At 38.3% G+C, this 23,700-nt stretch overlaps 1 protein-coding gene across 1 annotated transcript in view; it reads left to right on the plus strand.

Moving 5' to 3' along the window:
- Positions 1–12,888: 12,888 nt before the first annotated feature.
- The window catches only part of VWDE (von Willebrand factor D and EGF domains), a gene marked incomplete at both ends in the record, with an annotated part of 38,937 nt that continues 28,125 nt past the window's right edge, over positions 12,889–23,700 (plus strand). The window contains 3 exons of the mRNA XM_080364207.1: positions 12,889–12,976; positions 18,541–18,725; positions 21,610–21,841. Coding sequence (XP_080220333.1) covers positions 12,889–12,976; positions 18,541–18,725; positions 21,610–21,841 — 505 coding nt within the window. The remainder of the gene's footprint in view (positions 12,977–18,540; positions 18,726–21,609; positions 21,842–23,700) is intronic.

A 23,700-nucleotide genomic window follows, 5' to 3' on the forward strand; every position in this document is an offset into this window, starting at 1 on the left:
CAAATTTATAAATATTGTTAAAGCTAATTAATTTGCACTTATACATTAAGCTCTCGGTAAACTGTAAGCAATTTATTGTGTTCATGGAAATATGTGAATTTTGCCATGGAACAAGACATGAGGTTTCACACAGGAAGCTTGATTATTATATTTACACATAGCAACATTTTTCACCATTTTAAGTCACTAATATGCCCTATTAGAGTGACAATATCTTGTTAGCTTCATTTTACTTCTACTTTAATAAATTTCCACAGATTGGAAAAGCAATCTTAATATTTACGGTACAGAGAATAGCTCCAGAGTGAAATCACAGCTAAAAGAAAGGGCCTCTGGATCAACAGGTTTACTATTTTTATTCCCAAGGGCAATTTAACTGCAGTGTTCAAAACTTTGGAGGTTTTTGGTAGAAACTTTAAGATTTTCTTGGAACATTAATAAGATTGCTTAGCAGTAACTGATAATACTTTACTTAAGCTACTGAAAAGTCCAGAAAAAATTGCAGAGAGTACTAAAGATGCAAAATCTAACTAAGAAAGCCAGCTAAATCAATTGGAATGAACAGTCTTTGGTAGTGGAAGATTGCATTAGGGAACATTTAGGCAAACTGGACATAAACAAATCTTTGGGATGGGTGGGATGCAGCCACATATGCTGAGGATGTTGGCCAAAGTCTCAATTATCTTTGAAATGTTACAGCCATCAGGGGTGGTTCCTGAGGTTGGGAAGAAAGCAAATGTCTGTGCTGTCTTCAATAAGTGCAAAAAGGATGATCCAGAAACTGCAGGCTGATCAGAATCATCTTGAACTACAGGATGGTGATGAAGCCAGCCATGCTGGAAACCATTTCCAAACACAGCAAGGACAAAAAGGTGGTCAGGAACAGTCAACAGGGATTTCTGAAAAGGAAATAATGCTTAACCAATCTCATGGCCTTGTACAGGAAAATTGCTAGTTTAGTTGACAATGGGAGAACAGTGGATTTTGTATATCTCAACTTTAGTAAAGCTTTCAACACTCATAGACAAGCTGATGAAGTATGAGTTAGATAAACAGACAATGAAGTGGACTTAAAACTGGCTGGACTGCTGGGCTCAAAGGGTTGTGATCAGTGGCACAAAGTCCATCTGGAGGCCAGTAATTAGTGGTGTATCCCAGGGGCCAATACTTGGGGCCAATGCTGTTCAATACCTTAATTCACAAACTGGATGATGAAACGGAGTGCACTGTCAGCAATTTTGACATTGGGAAGAGTTCCTGATGGACCAGATGCTTGTGCTGCCCTTCAGAGAGACCTTAACAGGCTCAAAAAATAGGCAAACAGGAAGCTCATGTTTAACAAAGGAAAATGCAAAAGTCCTACGCCTGGGAAGGAAAATCTCCAATGCAGAGAGTGTAGGGTGGGGACCAACTGGCTGAAAGCAGCTTTGCAGAAAGGTCCTGGAGGGTCCTCGTGAACAAAACATTGGACATGGGCCAGCAACGTGCCAGCAAAAGCAGCCAGCAGCCCCTGGGCTGCATCAGGCAGTGTCACCAGCAGGTTGAGGGAGGTGATGCTTCCCTGCTACTTAGCACTGGTGAGACACATCTGGAGTACTGGGTCCAGTTCTAGGCTTGCTGATGCAACAAGAGACATGGATATACTGGCTTGAGTCCAGTGAAAGAACGAGAAGATGATGAAGGGATTGGTGCATGTGGCATATGAGAAGAGACCGAGAGAACGGGGACAGTTCAGTCTGGAGATGGGAAGGCTCACGAGGGATCTCCATGTGTAGAGATATTTGATGGAGGGGGAGTACAGGAGACTGAACCAGACTTTAACTGTGCTCATTTAAAGGACAAGAAGTAATGAGCATGAATATAAACACAGGAAGTTTACAGTGGTCAAACACTGAAGGACATATTTCTCTCCTTTGCTCAGTGTAACTATTTCAGAGGTCTTTTGTTTCTGTAGAGTCATTCAACTGAGCATTATCCCCTTCAAACCCAAAGATCCATGAATCTTTCCAGAGCAGGCAACCTGCAGGACTGCAGGTAAGAAGGAGAGGAAGACTAAACTGGTTCCAGGGTGCTACCTCTCTTCTGTCATAAGGGTGAGGACTGAATGCTGGACAACACTTCCAGAGCTATCAATGTAACATTTTTGTGATTCACAACAAAAAGCTACAATTTTCTTAAAAAGGAAAAATTGTCTGCAAATCTTCGCAGGCAGTTGACGTCATCAGGTGATATATGTCATGAAGACAAAAAAACCCCTCCTATATATTAAAATCTAGTGTCTGTAATGTGTCTTACACTCAACACAAAATTGCATGGCATCATGCAGTGAAAAATTGTGCATAGATGCTTTAAGCAGATTTACAGTTTAAAACATAAGACAAAACAATAAACCTCTTATAGCCACCAATATAATTACATAGCCTTTATATGTGAAAGGCACATGTGTATGTATTTATACACACAGACACACATATATTCTTCATTTGCATCTATAAATATATATATACACATATAAACATGTATATACACACACACATGTAAATTATGACAAACTGTGTTAGACCAGCATGTGAGGGAGGCCAAGAAATAGAGATGAAATTTAGTATGTGAATAAAAAAGGAAAAGGAATGTTTGGTGACTTCACCTGTTTTCTAGTTTGTATACTAAATGCTCCTCAATGGTCAGGAATATTGAAAATTGCCCTGAGCTTTGCTAGGCAGACAGAATACAGTGAAGCAGTGGATAATTTATAGGCCTTGTCAGAAACCAAAATGCTTTAAAATTTCCCTAAAGTTGGAGGGGGGGGATGTTTTGAAGAATATTTGGCAATTCCTTCCCCTGCTTGCTTTTTTCCTCCAGCAAGCTTATTCTGGTCATTACTGTGTCAACATATTTAAGTGCATGAGTACACACACACACTAACAAGATTAGATCACTCCAGCAAGATGAGAAATCCCAGATGCAAGCCATGGATATTCACCATTTATACATAAATGAAAACCCCTTGGGGAATCTAACCACTCTTCAATTGCAAAACATTTAATGGTGCAGAGAGGATGTGGATCTTGATCCTGCAAACACTTGAACATGTGCTGCAGTGTAAGCAGTTAAGTAGTCCAAAGAAGTCAAGTGTGTAAAGTTAACTACATAATTTAGTTGCAAATTGAAGGTCTTCAAACACTGCAGAATGTCTTGCTTATAAAACTTCCAGGTTTTTGATTTGGTTTGGTTTGGATTTTTTTCCTTAGCAATAGCACACAAAGCAGGAAGAGATAATCACAGCTTGAAAGTCTTGTAGCAGAATTCTTGTAAAACCAAAGATTACACTCAGAAGGGGCAACTGTCATAACCTTTATGTTCACAGATGCTGAAAAGATGCTGGTGGTCTAGGGATTATCTTCAAACACACAATGCTTACGGCTCCAGTCGAACAGCAGGACGTCTGTTCTTAGTGTAGCAGCAAGTCTGGAAACAGAGAGGTAAGAGCATCACTGAGAGTCACAGATCTACAGAAGGGGAATTCCTAGTTTTACAAATCAGCAAATGCAATACCTCTAGATTAAATCTGTATCATCAAAGAGGAAAGATGTGAAATACAATCTGACTGATTAGATTGCCTTTGCAGAGGGCTTAGAGACTGAGTGTTTTAACTTCAGTAAACCTGCTGTTAATGGGTTGTGGATTGTAACACGATCCTTCATCCTGAAAATACAGATGAGCTGGCTTCTACATATGTGGGGTACTCTGAAAGGAGAAGTCAAGGAGGTTATCAAGGACTGAATGCAAAATAAATGCTACAGAGGACATGTCCTGCTTAAAAATATGTTTTTAGTTTTAAGACTGTCGTTATACACAAGGCAGATAGTCATCTTTTTACCTCCCCTACATTACCTTTTTTCTTCTTGATTGACAGTCCCCTTTCCTATGAACAAGTCTATATCACTGCATAGACAAAAATGAACAATTTTTAAACAGCCTGTTCTTTTGTAATATATGTAAGGTCTGACCAGTCTAAATACAGCAGAATGACAGAAAGGAAAAGTTTCATTGTATTGATCACCTTTACTTCTAAATATTTTCACATCTGAGCAATAATCACTTTAGGTTAATAACTGAGCAGATCATATTTGCTTTCTGACAGTTACAGAACAGCATTGACCAGGATAATTATTATTTTCATCTGAATGCAGAGAGCATCAGCTTGGAATAGTGCTGGTAGGACACAGTAGATGTGTTTGAGATACGTTATCAGTCAATTTGTACATAAAACTTTAAATTGTGATATTTTACATTGTCACAAGGGACTCATAAATATTAATCTCCATCAAATTTCAGGGCAGGTTACAAGATAACTTTTAAACAGGTATTTGAGGACTGTTGAAGATATGGGAAGTTTTATTATCCAGTGGTTTTCATTTGTTCTTGTTTTGATTTTATTTTTGTGGACTGTATTTTGAATTCATGACAGTAGATCCTGCAAAAGTATTATATGCAACAGAAAGATAAAAACACACAAGCAGAACTGAAAGAAAATCCACTTAAATGCAAAGCATTCTTTCCCTAATTACTGGAACTGGATTAAAATCATACAAATCCTATGATCAATTTTTACCAGCATGAAGTCATGTAGTTCCGTGGGGCCTCACCAGCAAAACTGGGACTATTATAACACTCAACATTTTCCATTCTTTTCAACCTTTCTCACCCAACTTGCATCCAGACACTCCTGTATAATTTGTCTCTGTGCATTACAGTTTTTTTCTGGTATCTTTTATGTGGATTTCATGTGACAGGTTCAGAAATTACTTGCTGAAATCATTCTCCAAGCCCATGGGTGGTCTCCAAACCATACAGCAAAGGAATTGAAAGCTGAACAGTATTACAGACCAATAAGCCTAACACAAGATTACTAGTAATGAGATACATGTATTTAACATTACATTTTCATAGCTCAGGCTCACAAAGAAGAACACTTAGAACACCAATAGTAGTAGGATGCTTTAGTACTGACAGCAACACAGTCTTTCTGTAGCTCCTTAGAGCACAGAAAACCAAAGGTCTTCCAGTTGATCAATTTCACTTAACTGAAAACTGAGTTACAGCAGGAAACCAGACTGTGTTTTACCAGCACTAGCCCTTCTGCTGCTGACAGGAAAGGCACGCAGGTTCATGACTTTGTTCTCTTCATCTATCAAAACCTTCAGGTATTTGTCAAAACCACATTTCTTTGTTAGAAAGAGCATGAGCTGCTGGCATGTCTTCTGAATACATTCAGGTTTGAAGTAGTGTTGTATGATACTAAGTAGATGAGGACTTGACATTAGTAATTATGTCAAGGACATCCATACTGTAAAATAAAGTATTACAACTCTAGCAATGGTACTCAGTATCTTTATCATATATTCACACATGCACACTGTTTAACACATCCATTTATTTAATAATTCTCTTTATTTAACTAATATTTTGTTATTTCTAGATAGAAACCAGAGTTTCTTATATCCTTATAAAGTATTTGGCGCCCTATAAAAGTAATACCTATGAAGTCAGATAAAAGATAATATCTTCTTTACTGTGAAGGAGATAAGCTGCCACAACAGTTTGGAATAATGAGTCTTTGCTTGAGGAATGCAAAGGACTTCACTTTTAACTCACCCTTTTATGTGTTTTCTCAAACACAAACAATAGGCTACCAAATGTAACAAGTTAATTGTGATTTCCTGTTGTCAGGAGCATCAATATAAACATAGAAGCTCTGAAGCCAGAACGCTATGATACAAAAATGGTGTATTTTTAACTGGAAAAAATAATTAATTATGTTATAATCACTACAGCCTTGTGCTAGCTGGAGAAATGAAGAAGCTGGTTGGTTGGGGTTTTTTAAGCAGTAGTACTATCTCTGTCTAAATTCTATTTCTAAAGTTATCATTTTATTTATTCTTGACCTACATAGTTATTGGAAGAAAACTTGTATCATAAAGAAATATGCCATAAGGATTTATTTTTCTCCAGTGATCATCTGGCTTTCATTCTCAGATCTGCTTATGATCTATTTCTAAAATGACAAAACACAGATGATTAACAGCATTAAACATCAGAGTACAGATGCTATATTTTTTGTTATCCTTACTCAAAGCTCTGTCTTCATAAGCCATCTCATCTCATACAGTTCATATCAAAATTCCTAACCACAGAGGAAGAAAGATAATGGAACTGAAACTCTAAGAGAGTACTAAATAAACATTATGCCAGATAGATATTTGATTAAAAAATTATGTAGCATTTACCACAATTCCTTATACTACCAATAAAATGAGACTTAATCTTTTAAAATAATCTAATTGAATTAGAGTAATTTCTCCCTTCTATTTCCAATTGACATCTGTAGGTAACTGAAACTTACATATCTGTATTGCTATCAAGACACCTGTGCATAGGTTTAAGATTTCATGCATAGATAAAGCAGATTTCCTTCTGGCAATTAATTCATACAAATGTTGACACATCACTTAGAAAAGCTACCTTCTAAAATGTTATTTACAAAATTTATTCATAAAATTCTACATCACATAGGGAAACCACATAATCATGTGGGTTTTTTTTTCCAGAATAAGATTTACGTCGAAACAGATTTTAACTGCAGTTTCAGACTTCTATTTAAATTACTCAAATGAGACTTTTGCACTTTTATCCTGCGATTTTTCTAGATTTTTTCACTCTCCCTTTCAGAATCACTCCACAGAGCTTTTCTTTCTCAACATTTCTGTTTCTTCCCTCTGTTAGTTACAAAACCTGAGGTTCTTTTGAAATGTAATGTTAAATGCACATTGGCAATTCAGATATACTCACTTCTGTGTTGAAATAGGTGTGCAAAAAATAAAGCCACTTGCCTGTGATTTCAGTTCCTAGCAGTCGAAAGGTCCCCCTTTCCTTGGTCACAGAAGTGTGAATATACACATGCATACACTTTTGGAAGATCTGGATGTTGGCATCAAATTCAGCCTCAAGCAAAGCCTATGCAAACACTGTCACATCTCCCAGGGCATTGACATAAGCCATAGGAACTACAAATGTTGATCGCAACCTGCATTGGTTTGACTGAGGTTTGTGTTAGTAGCTTGGCTTTGTTCTTCTTCTCCTTTCTGATGCTCATGACTGATCTGATTCAGAAATATTAATCTGAAATTTTCAGGCTGACCCTTACTTTAGCTGAGGTTGGCTTGCAACTTGTCTCCATTTGCCCCCTGTAATACTTCTTATTATAACCTGGGTAGGCTTCCCATGCCATTTAGATTACACCTTCTCCAGCCTTGCACTTATATCCCCTTTCCATTTTAAGACACGTTTTTACAACTCCAAAGTAGTAAGTATCCAGTAGTAAGAGTCCATATGCAAGTTTAATCTTAAATTCAATATCCGACAGAAGTCAATTAAATTATTTATCTGTCATGTAAGCCACAGATTTTTTACAAGATAGGGGCAATAAGAGAGAAAAGGTACGGATCTGCAAGCCCGCTTCAGTTTCCCATGTAAATCTGGTGATGGTTGAGTAGCTGCTTGTCTTGGTATTTTATGTATCCCTTTTTCTGTACTTCCACCCCTTGCTAAAGATTAAGAACACAAGAAAAGTCAAACCATAAGCTCAATATGAGTGCCTGAGACTAACCAATACCATATTGCTTAGAGAAAACAGAACACACAAGTTACATAATTCCTTGTCCTGATCTCATTTTTCTCCAGTCTAATGCTCAAATCTGACAATTTGAGAAAAATATTTCATTATTTGTTCATCATCTCAGCAGATTATGTTATTTAAGAATATTTTTCTTATCTGCATTTTAGAAGAGCGCATAATTTAGTCAAGACTTTTACCTAATTATGTTAATTTTTATTTCATAAATACCAAAAAAGTAGTGCTAACACAAATAGGCTAAAGTCAGTAAGACTAAGAGTATGAAGTACATGGTTACCTGCAAGACCGATGCTTTGCATGTCACTCAAGTAGCATTTATTCTAGATAATCTAAAGAAAGAATTCTATGTTTTCCTACTTTTTAAAAATTGCAACTAAAAGTAAGCTGTGCACACACAAAGACAAAAAGCACAGGAGACATAAAGAGAAGAAATAATAATTGACAGTTGTATCACACAAAACTGATCAATGTAATTACATGTCAGTGCCGCAGTTCAGTATGAGTAAAACCAAGATTATTCCATTAATATTCCACCAGCCAAGAAACTTCCAGGCTTCAAAATATTCTGCAATGTTCTAAGTAAATACAGCTGTCAGACCTTCTAGTTATGTTTCAAGCCATTATATAATATAGAATATAAATATACTTGAGAACCATAAAAGAGTAAGGGACCAGTCCAAAGACAATTGAAGTTAATGAAAAGCCTATCACTGATTTTATTTGGCCCTTAATAACCCCTGGAGATAGATTTGTTAAAATTTATACTAAACCTCATACTGCTTATCCAAGCCAAATTACATTAGATTTTTATACTTAGGTCCTTTACTATATAAGTCAAATATAGTATATACAAGAGGTTAAATATGAAAGAGAATTAGGAGCTAAAACCTATTAAAGATGTCATTACTTCTGAAAGCTAAACAGACTGTCAACAGCACGTACATTCACATGGCAGTTTAAAAATTACCCTCTACAATTTTTAAAAGCGTTTTGAAAAACAAATGGCACTCAAAAGGCATGCAATTTTCAGAAAAAAAAAAAAAAAGCAAATTTAACCTCTTGTAATGCTATAATGTTAGCCACAGAATAACCAAAATAAATAAATGCATACAACAATTACCGATTCTCTGTTTGTATTTATTTGGTGTCAAAGATAAGGATGGAGGATAGAATCAAATATCTAATTCTGAATTGGATCTGGCAATGTGTCTTAGTGTGTCTTCCCGTCTGAAGGATGTTTTGGTACATTAGTTTCAGAGCTGTTAAACCATGTTTTTAAATCAAATGAACCTTAGCTAAGTTGGAAGTCACACAACCCACAATTTGAAGGGGAGATTGGAATTTGACTTTAAGGACAGAATTGATTAGATTAGAGAAAGAATGTTAACAATTTATTGTTTCAGACAGGACAAGTTCACATACCATTCACGTACTGGCACAATTGAAAATAAATTATTTTTACAAACAAAAATAACTAAAAACATTAAAGGGCAAATGCAAGAGAACTTATCCTTCTCTGATGATTTTGGATCTGCACAGAGCTGTGGGCAGTCTCTCAGCCATCTGCTCCTTACAAGAGGGGTGTTATCTGCTGAAGGCAACTCTTTTCAAACATTTAGCACTTGGCGTTACTACAACGGCCCTTTGAAGCTTTGCAGGAAAATCTCTCCCAGCTTCCAAGTTCTGCTCACAGCTTTATTTGGAGTTATTGTCCGTGTTCTGTCTCTGCATGGATAACAAATACAGCAACATAGGTTTAAAGGGCTTATTCAATTTTTCCTTCCCTACCATACAGGCTTAATGGTCCAGCACTGGGGATTTATTTAAGAAAGACTTGTATTCATACTTTTAGCTACACAGTTTGAAAGAAAAGGCTTATAATAAATCAGATATTGGGCACTTTTAGCTTAATCAGATTCTTCTCTAATTGTTTACCTGTTTACCTTTATTTACAAAATATCGCTAAAAAGTCCTAAGTATCAGATCTGGGTTTTGTTCCGGACAGCACCCACCCGCTCAGCTGCTGCCCTCAGAACTTGGTCTCTGCTCCTCCCTCTCCTGTGCACCAGCATTCACACTAATTACTTCTTACTCCAAGCAACCTACTACTAGCACTGGCTTTGTTTTAGGTGATCCCCTTATTTACCTTTGAGTTTAAGGCTTGGATACAATGACAAAAAAACCTTTGTGGCTTTGTCTGGAGCCAAATACTTTTAAAACTCTAAGGTGATTTCTGATTTCCAGTTCACACCTGAACAGCCATGCACACATAATCGTGAATGTACATATTTTGGCAAACAGTGCTGATTGGTCTTCCTGATTTAGTTACCTATAATACTTAAGGCTACTGCTCCTTTAATCAGTCGGATAGCCACTTGCCTGCTGCCCACTCTGGGCTGTTCCCCCAAATGCAATTTGAGATAACATCATTTTGTTAAATACTGTATAAGGCATATATTTCATATATATTAAGTTCATGATCGCAGGTGCAGTGTTATAGAGACCACACTAGCACATTGGCAATAGAAGTGACAGATGAAGTAAAAAGTAGCTATGTTGGCTGCACTTATGAGAATGTTCCCTTTTTTCTCTTTCACATTTTTTAAGGATTCCTAGTATGCATACACACACACCAGAGCTGTACAGTCATGAGCTTATACAGATAATGATTAAACCAATACAATCTAGGTGCAGCACCAAGGACTTAGCATCAGCAGAGCCACCTTCTTTTTTATCTGAATTTTTAAACTTCTGCAATGACTCTATTTTCAGCACTGCCCAGTCCCTGTTCCTCATCACCCAACACGTCTGTTTTTTCCGATTTATCACTACATGCTTCCCTCCCTAATAAGTTGGTCCTGAGTCAGCAGAAATGCTTCTACTCAGGCTTCATTCCAAAAAAATAACTTACTTCATTCATAGATGAAAATTAAAATCCACCTTAAATTAAATATATATTTAAAAGCTTTGCTGAACAAACTGAGATTACTAAACTGGACCTTAGCCTTGGAATAACTTTCACAACCAACCTTACATCTCTCTTTTTCCATCGTTACCCATAAAATCCACTCCGGGAAATGCTGCTCTGTGCTGCAATGTCTACCACTGATCCCTGTGTCATGTTTTTAATCAAACTTTATATGTGTACAACAGTAATGACTTGGACTACATAATCATTTGTAGTATCTTAAATTCTTCCTTCATTCAACAGTCTTGTTTTTTCCTCCCAAATATCTTGCTATTTTATCAATATGCACATACGAAATTGTAGCTTGACTTCATATTCCACCATGAGTGAAAGGGGTGTTTTCAGGAGTGCAAAATGATTTTACACAGCTTATGATTTACTTAATTAAAACTATGTAAATTACTGTCTAAAACTGCAACATCCTGGAAAGACCTATTGTAAGCATGAGGCTGTTCTAGAATTACTTTCATTTTTCATAAATTCACTGTCAGCAACACAGGTCTGTCTGTCACCATGAGCGCCAAGTACTACTTTTGGCAAGCTGTCAGCTCTTTAACTACAATATGCTCTTGCTCTTCTGTCGCTCTAAGAGGCTACAAGGCTGATAGTAGCAGACAGAGCTGGTAGAGGAAAAGCAGTGCGAAAAGATGAAAGGTATCTTTACTCCATCAGCCATTATTGCCACCTATTTCGGTCTCCTGCATGATCCATGATGAAAGGTGATAATCCTCCCGTAAATACCACTCCATCATGATAAACAGAGGTCAAAGAAGTAGTTCAGTGTTTAAATTTTGTCAAAGCTTCTCACGTCTCTCTTTCCAGGTCCTTATTTTTTAACTTGTTTTGTAAAATACCTCTTTCTTTCCTTTTGTCTTCTTTATAAACACACTGTTTGGGTAAAAAAAAAAAAATAAATAAACAAAACCCAGACTAATTTCCAATGTACAGCTTTTCAGGATAAAAGGTTATCATATCTAGTAACAACCCAGATAGTTGACTAACCAATTAAGAAAACTCTTTGTTAAAATTTCCATGAATACTTAGGAGAAAAGTGTCTGCCTCAGAGAACTGACTGAAATCCAAGACTGAATTCAACTCCCAGGCTGTGCCAGATATTCCTTTTGAAAACTCAGCTGCTGTCATGGAGCTGAACTGCTTCTTTCAGCCTAAAGGTTCAGGCACGAAAGCAAACAGAGGTTGACCACACAATGATACAGCATCTCTTCCTCAACTCCAAGCACTGATGATACCTCCTTCTGCAAGGAAACCCATTCTGCAGAGCCTCCCAGGTCAGCACCTCCTGGACGCAGTCCTCTCTGAACTTTTTACACTTGCAGATGCTTGGTGTATGGTGGTAAGCTGTGTTTAATACCAGCAACATTCATATGTTTGCTACATATCCTACAGAGAACATGAATCATTTCTGTGGACTGCTGTATAGCTTTGTGTGTGCAAACTAGCTCAGTGTCTGCACAACCTCAGGCCTACAGGGAAAAATACTAGCATTACCAAAACTTAAATGCTGAAATTTGTCATCTTCTTTGTCCTCTGCTAAACATTTCCAATGAGGAGCATCACCAAGCAAACCTTGAAACTCAAGTGCTTAAAACTGCTAAATATTTGCTAAACTTGTTCTGCATTAATGTTATCAAACAAAGCAGGTTGTAATTATTCCTAAAGCAGAAGTATAAAACACTTCTGGTGATCTATGGCATTGACCAAAGCATTCATGGCAAACTATGTGAAATTGACACTTTTTCAGCATTTTACTGCACATTAGGAAACGAATACAGTTATGGGTCCAAGGACAGACAGTAGGACGTTGCTCCTTCACGATACCGATCAGTTCTGGGTCTGTCTGGGCTACAGAAAAGCATTTCCATAAAGCCTCCGACAAACATCGCTGTTTCGTTTTTTCGCCTGAGGATGACATCCCTCCACGGAGAACCGGGGCAGAGGATGCCCAGACCGCACCCGCCGTGACCGGGCACCAGCCGTGTCCGCCCGCGAGCGCAGCGGACACCCCCAGCGCGACCCCCGGCAGGGCCGGGCTGGGGGCCGGCATGGGGGCGGGCTGAGGGCCGGGCCCCGCCGAGGACCCCCCGAGGGAGGGGCGGCACTAAGGCGCGGGTGGGCGCACGGGGCCGCCAGAAGTGCGCGGAGATTCCGCCCGGCCCGGGAGCGCGGCGGCGGAGCGAGCGGGGCGGCAGCGGGGAGCGGCGGGGCTATGGCGGGGGTCGCCCCCGCAGCCCGCCGGCTCTGGCTCTGCGCGGCCGTGCTGGGCTGCCTGGCGGCGGCGGGGCCCCGCCGGCGAGGTAAGCGACACCGAGCCGGGCACCGAGAGGGGCGAGCGGCCCCGGGCGGGGGCATCGCCGCCGGCAGGTGAACGGGAGGGCGCGGGGACGGCGGCGGAGCTCAGCGCAGGGAGAGCAGCGCCTGCCCGCAGCAGCGGCGCCTTTGGAAGCGACCCCGGGCGGGGAGCGGCTCGGTCACGTCCTTGCCCTGTACCCGCACATCCCTTGTTTTCCAGCCCGATGGTCCCGCGTAGGTAGTTTCAGTGGAAGAGGCTTAACTTTATGAACTGACAGAATAGGAATTGTCATTGGCACAGTGCGCCTGCAGGGAAAACCTACCGAGTGAAAATCGAAGAACAGGAATCTTAGTTCTCCCACTTTCTTTCTTACTCTCTTTTCCGTGAGTGCTGGAGCACGTGCGGTGCATTAGCACAACCTTACCTGGGACCTTGGCAAAATGCTTTGCAAAACCTGTGCAAAAACCATATCCGTGCTGTTTCAAATTTCTGAGAAAAAAAAAAAAGCCACATAAAGGGAAGATAGAATAACATATGGAGAACTACTAGAAAATATTCTGTATGCACATATTTTACTTTTTTTTTTAGGCTGTGCAACTATTTGCTACCTTTACAAAGCATCCTTTAGGTTGTGGGCATGAGTGGTTGAGCAGTTTTAACACTCATTCCAATGATGCTGTTTATACAGAGGTATTAATGTGTGCGTGTTGAATCTGTTTTCTTCATGGTTCCACATATAGGAGTGTTCATGTTCCTGTTCCATGTCATTGTGATACTGTCATTGCTTCAACACTTGTGATCATGTTCTTTTATATGTCTCATCGAAACAAATGGTATCTTTTAGGTAAATAGTTACGTTCATCGTTAAGTTCTTCTTTGAAAGTGTTCCCCTAAACTTCTTCCTAAAAGTTAATTCCTTTCTGGTTTAGTACTTTGAAAAAGTTTAAATCCACAAATACGTCTGAGCACTTCTGTTAAATGCAGTCTTAGTTCTAATTTCTGCCATGGGATGTTGTTACACTGTATCCTTTGCAGTCAGTAGGTGCAAGAAAAAGTACATTCAGGATTGGAGTAAAGCACTTGCTAATTGTAATATATTTTTATCTGTAGTCATTTGCCAGATCCTGGCCTTTGGACAGCAGGAGATATGACCTAATAAACTTTCTGTACCTGAGGAACTGAGTTGCCAGTCCTCCCACTGTGCCCTTGGCTGCCTGTGCTCTATGAGTGGCTCCTTTCCCATTTTGTCTTTGGCTTACACCCAACACTCCTCAGTCCCTGACTGCCCTGTAATTCTGGTCTTGCTCAAGAACAGGTGGAAAATCGTGTATCGGCCTCTCCCTGCAGATGTATGGGAGCAGAGTTGTGAACAGGGAATTGAAAAGTCCTTCCTTTACACAACTCATTTTCCTCTGCCCCACAGGCAGTTGTCAGGAGCCACTTAAATATCTCTGTGGGAAACAGGCTCCTGTGTCTTTCAAGAACCTCTTTGACTTTTGGTTAACGTGTGTTGTTCAGAGTACCTGTTACCTGACCCTGTTTGTGGCAGCTGTGGTACAAACCCCCATGTGTTGGCAGTAAGTGCCACTAAGTGCAAGAGTGCAGTTGCCTGACGCTTGGCCCAATGGTCTGCCTAAAATCCTCCAAACAGAACTTAAATAACTCTGGTTTTTCAAAGACAATCCTCCAGAAACAGGTACCATTGTCACTTCAGAGATTTCATCTATATGTCTCCCAAAAAGGCCTGATGTATGTGTACTAGTCTGTGTGTTTTAAGCTGTTCAGGTAGATTACTGGAAAAATCTGCCCAATATAGAGGGCAGACAGGAAACACACAAACAAACAAACACTAAACCAACCAAACAAGGAAACCCACAAACCAAACCAAAACTAAAAAACACCTCTCAGAATAACCCAATGTAACAAATACCTACAGTGAATTTTGGGTAGCAAATAGACCAGATACGTGGTATCTGAAATGCTGCATTAATGCTGAGATGTGCTAGCCTCACTGAACAAGGAAGTTTTAATATAAACTCAGGACTGGATTTAATAATGAGGCCTCAGCCTTTCAATTGTAAGCAGTAGCTGTGATCCAGTGAAGCACTTCCTATTACTCATCTTCCGGCACAATCCTATCTTTGTGTTTAAGATGTTGCAAAAGTCTATTTCTTTGGGGCTTAAGATTACATTTCTCATTATCTGGCAGGACCAAGTAAGTCTGTGATGGATCCAGGGAAATTCACTGTATTAATTCTGAAGATGGTCAGGAAAAAACAAATATGGAATCAGATTCTTCCTGACTTGCAGAGACAGTTAAAGAACAGTAGAAAGCTGTAAGACGGTATATAGAGTATTTGTGGAAAGAAGCACTGAATGTGATAAAAACCCCTCAAATTCTGGGGAAACAGCTGCATATTTTCCCAAGCCAGATTGCTTTTCTAGCAGACAGTATGTAGTATTTGGACCTCCAAACAAAATGGGAGAGTTTGACTTCCCAGAAATAAGTCTCTCCTGATAGCCTATCGTGTGTGTCTCCACCAGGTTAATTTAAAACAAGGGTCCAATCTTCAAAGGAGGTTGAATTGCACAGTCTTAAGTATTCATTTGTGTATTTCATAATTAGAAGATTGACTTCATTGTCTAAAGCAAATATTTACATTTAAGTTAATAAATCACTAATACATTGAAAGGTCCTAAAATATATAAAAAAAATATAGTCCCATATATATATGGAAAGATTTCCACTAAGAATAATAATTCTTAAATTATAAATTCTGTTAAAACTAACGTGAATTTTCCATTTTGTATCAGGACATGTCAGTGTTTTGTGACTGTGGATGAAGATGGTGTAAGTTAACAATAGCATATATGTCTTTCTACACTTTAATGTTCCACCTGTACTAGCCCGTAGGTAAGTTTGCCCTGTGGGTAAGCTTCCTTAGCACTTTTCAAGCACCAGACCCTATTTTCAGTTCCTTATTGTTTTGTCAGACCTGCCTCATTAGGTTGCAGATTGCTGGGTGTTAGACACAGGCAAAGCTTTTCTGGAGCATTACAGCAAAATTGTTATTCATAATTCTGAGAATGAAGTTTGAAAGAATGCATATATCAATTTTATTTTTCTTTTTATTATAAATCCTAGATAAGGAAATAATTATTTCAGTGAAAAATTTAGCCATCTCCCCTCTTAAATGCCTGTGATTTGAGGGGGTCTGGTCTGCAGGGGTAACTTTTTCCAGAAGAACACAACATTCGGTGTTGTGTATGTGTCTATAAATATTATACTTCTACTTGTTTCTGCTGTTGCTAGAGTTAGACAGCACATCAGCTACACACTCAGACATGTAATAAAATACTTTAATTTTTAGTATTGATGATGGTAGTTGTTTTCAGTTGTTTTGCAGAATGGGTAAGGAAAATAAAAGGAAAAATCAACCAGTGTTACACAACATGAGATTTCCAAGCAATAACTACAGAAATACTAGCATACTTCTAAAAAGGAAAAAAGAATACACAAAGAGCTGGGTGACACTTTAAAGTGATGTGCATAATAAGAAAAAACGTATTTGATCTTTTGTAGGATTTATTATTACAATGAGTACAGTCAGCTGTTTTAAAGATCTATCAAATGATGATCTAATTAAACTGTGGAGGAAAAGAAAATAAAGACTTGTCTCATGTCTGCCTTGATTTATTACTGGAAGAGGTAACAGATATTAATTGTTTCAGGAGCGATTCAGTTACAGGAAAGAAATCTAATGAGGATGCTGTATGAAATGGAGAATCCCAATAAAAAATAGAAGATAGGAAGAAACTTTCACAGTGATTCATAAACTCCTTGTGCTGAAGCTTGCTTGGAAAACATTTCAATAACACACATGACTGACCTGTGATTCTTCAAGGGCTTTTCTTCAAATTCCAATGAGGGATAAAGTCTCAGTAAGGTCAGCTTGTATGGACACGAATAGCCTACAGGCTACTACAAGCAACTCAGAAGCACAGTGGTGGCACAGTCAATCACATTGACTTCCAGCTGCCCTTAGAGGATAGAAGATAAAGCTATTGTTACTTGCCTGGGTAGCCTAAAGCCATATCAGATTAAATCTTCACTCTTTGAAAGACTATGGGATTCTCACACTGTGCTTGAAAGACATTAAGTCTGTTTTTTCTCCTGGGTATCTTCTCCATTCAAAGGAAGGGAATTACCTGATTTTGAAACTGTTCTGTAATTGTGGTTATCTGTACAATGATGTGAAAGCATGTGGTAGGTAGCATAATACTGCACGATTTGAACCAAAATATGTATGTAATCAGTTACACAATTGCACCATGAAAAATACGGGACAAATAAAGAAAGAAAAAAGAACAAACAAACAAACAAAACACACACACAAAACCAAACAGCAAACCTGGGAGTGACAACTGAAGATCATACTATTCACATTCAAAATGCAGAATTTTGCTTACAGCTGCATTTTTTGAAATTCATTAGTAGCATAGTAGAGGCAAGAATTAAGATTAACTGTGTCATTCAGCATAACCTGAAATTCCAACCACAGTCATCATCGGTATCCAGTTTTAAAAGCAACATAAACAGATCTGTATATTTTAAATGTTATTTCTTTATAAACATTCTCTTACTTTACTCTTCCGTACTTTCACTTTGCAAGCACATTCCCGAACAAGAATGGCTGTTCAGTATGTTGCAGGCAAATATGCCATTAGATAGAACTATTATTGTCACTGTCTTTGACAGGAGTCAACTCAGCTGCCAGACCAGACTCAGAAATTGTGGCATTATGCTTTATTTCTGAATGAGTCTGCATTAAAAACAAACAAACAAACAAACTGTTGTAAAGACTTGTTCAGATTTTGATCCTTCATTTTACCTACCAGCAATTTTGAGATTTTTCTTTGAGGCCACAAGGTCACTTAGTTGTCCAAAAATATGTTTGTCAGTTGCATTTACTTTATTAAAAATGTGCACGTTAGTAATGCAAATTGACTTAAAATGTGTAACTAAGTATCTGCCCATTTCTGTAGACACTCTTGCATGTATATGCAAACTATATGCAACTACCTCTCATCCATATGAGGGTATTCTTCATTTCATGCATAGGAACCCTGTAAAGTGGTAGCCTATTTACAAAAGATCTTTGGATAATCCTTACTCCTCTTGAGGTAAGATTATAATCCTCTCATGTATCTGACACTTCATTTTTATTCAGGTTGTTAGGTTTTAAAAACATCAGTGGAACCAGAAAGTCAAAATCCAGAGAGAAATTATAAGCATATTCCTCTCCTCTGTTTTTACATCTGGGATAAATGCCTAATATGGTTATTAATTTCCATTTATTGTCCACTTAAAGGAGGTAAAGTTACCACATGATTAATTATATTGTCTTAGAGTGCTAACTTACCCATTTGTTGTTGTTACTAAGATTGAAATATATTTTTCAGTAAAATTAATTTCACATCATATTGTGATATATCCATATTTTCCAGTTAAAAATACTTAACATCTTTTCTAACACGCCTGGTACTCAAAATAGTCTTCCTCCACAGTTCTTGAATGCTCTCCTGGTGGACATCAGATCCTGCATAGCCCTTACCGAAGTGTTGATTTTGATTCATCCCACCTCCAGCAGTCAGCTATTCAGGATTTACTGTGTGACCATTCCCTAACACCAGGATGGTATCGCTTTATGATTTTTGATAAGCCTGCTGAGATGCCGACCAAGTGCGTAGAGGTATTGTTACAACTCATTTGATTATGAGAAATAGATACTTTTCTTAAGAATATTTCAGTGAGGTAGGCATAAAAAAAGAATACAGTTATGGAGGCTGATGTGGAGGAATTAAAATACATTAACTGGACAATTAAATCTTAAATGTTGAAAATTTTGCACTGAATGTGCAATAGCAGAGGATGATGAATTACATTGCTTTTAGAGCACTCAAAAACTGTCATGTATAGTCACTACTGAAGATTTTCTCAGTGGCAGCATAGCAGGGATGTCATGTTGTAAAGCTGCAACTGTGTGATGGTCAGTCTGTTAGGAAAGCCATGTGAAGGCTGTACGAAGATTTGCAGCCACATGAATCCAGTAACTGTGGAGCTTTTAAAGTGATCATGTTAGAGAGACGAGATTACTTCTCAAATTACTTGAACTAACAGCTAACTGAAGATTAGTTGCCTTGTCATCTGCATGTCCCCTAAGACTCAAGAATTACTTGGAATATTTAATACTTAAGACTGGTAATGCTTGATTTTGGAGTCATTCCAACAGCTCTGTGATAGTTATAGCTCTGTGATAGTTATAGCCTAAGGAGATATAGCTTTGTAATTTCCTATTTTAAAACATTTCCTTGTTTTGTTTTGTTTTGTTTTAAAGTAATTAGAGTATTCAACTGTGACTTTTTAAATAATTTAAACAACTTGGTCACAGTCTCTTATGGAAACAAATAAACAAATGCTACAACAACAAAACAACAAACAAAATCACCCAAGCAGAACAAAACCAAAAAACCCAAACCAATACAAACAAAAAACCCACCAGAGAAACCCAACGATGAAACACTTTTGAAGGAATATGAAATACTCAAAATATACTAATAAAATTAAATTGAGTTTATAGCAGCACCTCTTGTTTTTATTTACTAGATTTTATTTTTAATTAAATCTTGACAGCAGTATAAAGCCACAAGTACCTTTAATGTGTAGTTGACTCAAGGACTCAGAGGACTATACTGCAGAGGCTACTGTTACCTGGGCTTTTATACTGCACAAAACTAGCAAAAGGTATGATTCCTAGAGGACTTTCTTTGTTAGATTTAATACAAACAAATTAATTAACTAATTGTATTATCTCAAAATGGATACTGTTACACAAAGAACCAGCATGATAAACAAGGAGAAAAAATAATCATTTTCAGAACAGAGGTTAGATTAGCAAGATACTAACTCATATTATCTAGGAATGTTTCAGAAATCAGACCAAACTTCTCAGTGCTTAGTAAATATTTAGTAAAGCTGGGCTACCATCCTTATACAGAGGAGTCCAAATAGTTACTATTGGAAAGAGATGGCTTCAAAACTTATTCAGCAAATGAAACTCATATATTGACATCTGCTTATTTGCATCTGTTGACAAAACCAAAACATTTATTTTGAAATCTCAAAGTCAAAACATTAAAACAGAAGTAAAATGGATGTCTTGTTTGGGAAGTTTTCTTCTTTCTTTCCTTTTAGGAGAACTTTTATTATAGCTATATTTAATCCTTGACAAAGGTTCAGACCGTTAAACATTCCCTCACATTTCTGTCTACTTCTCATTAATTCTGTCTGTCTGATGGATTGATGGTAGGCTCAGATATTCTAGATTAGGAAAGTGTACTTTGGAGATGAGTAATTGCTTAATGGGTCTGCTGTAGTCTGAGGTCTTGTGTTGCTATCAGGTCAAAGGAAGGAATACTTGAGGCACTGTATGAAGAAAAGGCTCTAAAAATCTCACAATTTCAAATGTATAGTTTTCATGTAAATACTTTCCAAATGCTAGCTTTAACATGCTGGGTCCTTCTAGGTGTTTCTCTTCAGTTCGCTTTCTGCAGCACATGAAAGACAGATGTAATATTTATCTCATTCTGGTAACCCATGAACCAGGTTCCTTCTTTGCCTCCTTTTCTCAGGATTTAATTTTCTGTATTCTATTGGTAAACTTTGGTGTTTGCTAAATCAGACTTGCCATGATTGGCACTACTGTTAAGTAGTGAGCTGCATGGCAGCTTCCTTGATCTGAAGACCTCACATAGCCACAGTGGTGTGGGGTGAAGGGGACTGTTCCACAGCACACTTCTCACTCCATGAGGGAAAACACTGAACGAGGCTTGTATTTGTGAGAGGGGGAGCAACAACCCTCTTAAATCACCTGTCAAATTGACATCCGAACCACAGACCTTGTGAAGCCCACTGCTTTGTAAACACCAAAGGATTTAGGGTTGCTACAAAGTCCCTGTATTTGTTTAGAGGGGTGCTACAAGCATATCTGCATCTAAAGGTGAGGAGTTGAAAGGCAGACAGGGCTTGTCAGGTGTCTTGCATTTCTGGCTAAGGCTGCAAGCCAGTGTCAGCTGGCCACATCTCTTAAATGACATCCAGGAGGTTAGCTGAGCCTTGAGTCTATGGCAAAGGCCCGATAAAATGTGTCAGCTTTAACGCCTTTAGCTGATATTCAGTATATGTGTGTTCTGCCCTGTATTTGCTGTGCTCTGATAGCATTCACGCAGTTACTGTAGGTTAGTGGGTACAGAGTAACCCACTAACCCATAACACAACTGTTAGGATTTTTGGGCTAAACACTCACATGTGGCTCCCAGTTAATTTTCTCAGGCACTAAATTATAGCCTGTCTTTAGAAACACAGATTCATTAGACTCAAAGAATGACTTAAGTCATTCATGTATATTTGTATTCGACCTTGAGGAGTAATGTAAGTGATCCCTCAGTTATGCTGTCTAAACTTTGCTAAAAGCTCATGCAGGAAATTAATTGAATACATATGTACCTCTCATTAAAGCACAGCGACAGTTTGATGCAGCATTAACCATTTTCTGATGTTTTCCTCTGGTGCTGAAGATGAATCGTTGTGGTACTCAAGCCCCTGTCTGGTTGTCTCTGAGGGAGTCAGAATCCATGCCTCGACCTGGTGAGATCAAACGCTTAACAGCTTGTGCTACATGGCAGTTTTTCTTCAGCGCTTCAAAAGACTGCTGTCTTTTCCGAATCCCTATCAGCGTGAGGAACTGCGGAGATTTCTTTGTTTATTTACTGCAGCCCACCCAAGGATGCATGGGGTATTGTGCAGAAGGTGAGAAAATGCATGCTCTGACTCAACTAAGCATCTGTGGTTTTAGTAAGTGTGTTTCACGGGTATTTGGCAGAACAAAAATTTCTGCAAACTTATTAATCAAAATTTTCCGTATAATGAGGTGGGGATATGGCACTACCTAGAAGTCAGAATTCAGAGTACCTACATGGCACCCATACTCTGCAACTCCCCATTACTGACTATGCATAGAATTGTGTGTCTGAATAGATTTTAAGAACTTGACCAAATGGTACATATATCAATTATTGTTTAGTGTTGTTAGGAATATTTTTCTTACTGTAACTCTTTCATAATTGTTCTGGAGAGTATATACGTTGTTGCTAGAAGAAGATTTAACACAGAAGTGCTCTATTGATACACACTTTATTAGTACCGTGAGAAAGAACTGAAGCGGAGTCCTTTTGCAAAGTCTCACGTTGTCTTGGACTCTGGGGCTGTAAAAGTGTGTTAGTGTTCACAGCTCAAAACTTCAGTATTTTGTTATTCATGCCAGATGTTTTAGATAACTTAAGGAATCCTAGAGTCATGTAGGTTGGAAGAGACCTTTAAGATCATTGAGTGTAACCATTGAGGAAGGCATGATCAAATCTTTACAATTATAAATACTGTGAAATAGTGACAACTTAGTGTAGTAGAAAATTCTTCTTAGTTCATATAACACACTCTTATGAAAATGCTAGCAATATTTTAATGCATCATGTACTCTATTGCTCTAAGTCATATTCTGTTATTACTGAGTGCTTGCAAAAGCTCAAGAGCAAAACTATCAGTGGGCTTTCTGGTGCTTTATTGACCCATCATTATACATTTGGGTCCAATTGTTAAGGTATTCTCCAGCGGTTTACAGACAGAAAAAAAATGCCAGAAATGGGCTATTTCAGCCTGCAAGTGTCTGAAGCAATGAAGAACTCCTGCACTATAGGACTCTGCATTTGCTTCGGATGATGGCTCATGAAGAGGAGGGAGGATATAAAAACCATAGGCAGAGAGCTAGCTGAGTTTTACTGCTTCAAAACAAATAGGCAAGAAACAGAAGTCTGTTTTGCCTCTGGAGGATACTGTAAATCTGAAACACATTTTGGGGTTTAAAAGCCTTCTTTTAAGACGATGTTTTCACATGAAGTGCATTGTACTCTTGTGCTTCTTATTGTATCTAGGTTACCATGTGTACTGTGTTTTCTCTGTAGCGCTGGATAGCTGTAAACACTTGATGCAAATTTTCAGTCTCTCCTGAACATGCTAAGAAATTCAAATGTTGTATCACTGAAGCATGGAACATCAAAACCTGCTCTGCATTCTTTTTGGTGAAGGGGGTTTTCAGTGTTGGCTGCTGCCTTTTTGACTTAGTTTTGAGTGGAGTGACTAACCTCTTTTTACTGCTGTTCTAAATGTTTAATCAAAGTGTGGTTTGTTGGGGTTTTTTTAATGTTCAAAGTAGCAAACAATAGCAACGCACAAGCACTTTTTCTTAGGCCACTGCACGAAAAATGATTTTTCAAAGCAGATCTGCCTGCTTTGAGTTTAGCTGTCTAGGGTTACAATTAATGAATAAGCATTCAGATGTGGACTTGGGGAAACAAGATCTGTACTCAAGATAATGATCTAATTCCTTTGTATCTGGTAACAAGATCTATAAATTATGGCTGGGTACACCTGCAGTAAAAGATGTAGAAGTGGTAGAATGTTCTGTACCCTTCCACCCAGTTGTAGCCAATCTACTTGTAATTTCCAATGCAAGGCTTTTTACTGACTGCTACCATAATTGTACGTGAATAGTATTACAAGATTGCTTCTGTTCTGCTAATTTACACTTCAGTTAGTGTCTTGTGATATTTGGC

The sequence above is a fragment of the Nesoenas mayeri genome (genome assembly GCF_963082525.1).
Source record: "Nesoenas mayeri genome assembly, chromosome: 2".
NCBI classification, from domain to species: domain Eukaryota; kingdom Metazoa; phylum Chordata; class Aves; order Columbiformes; family Columbidae; genus Nesoenas; species Nesoenas mayeri.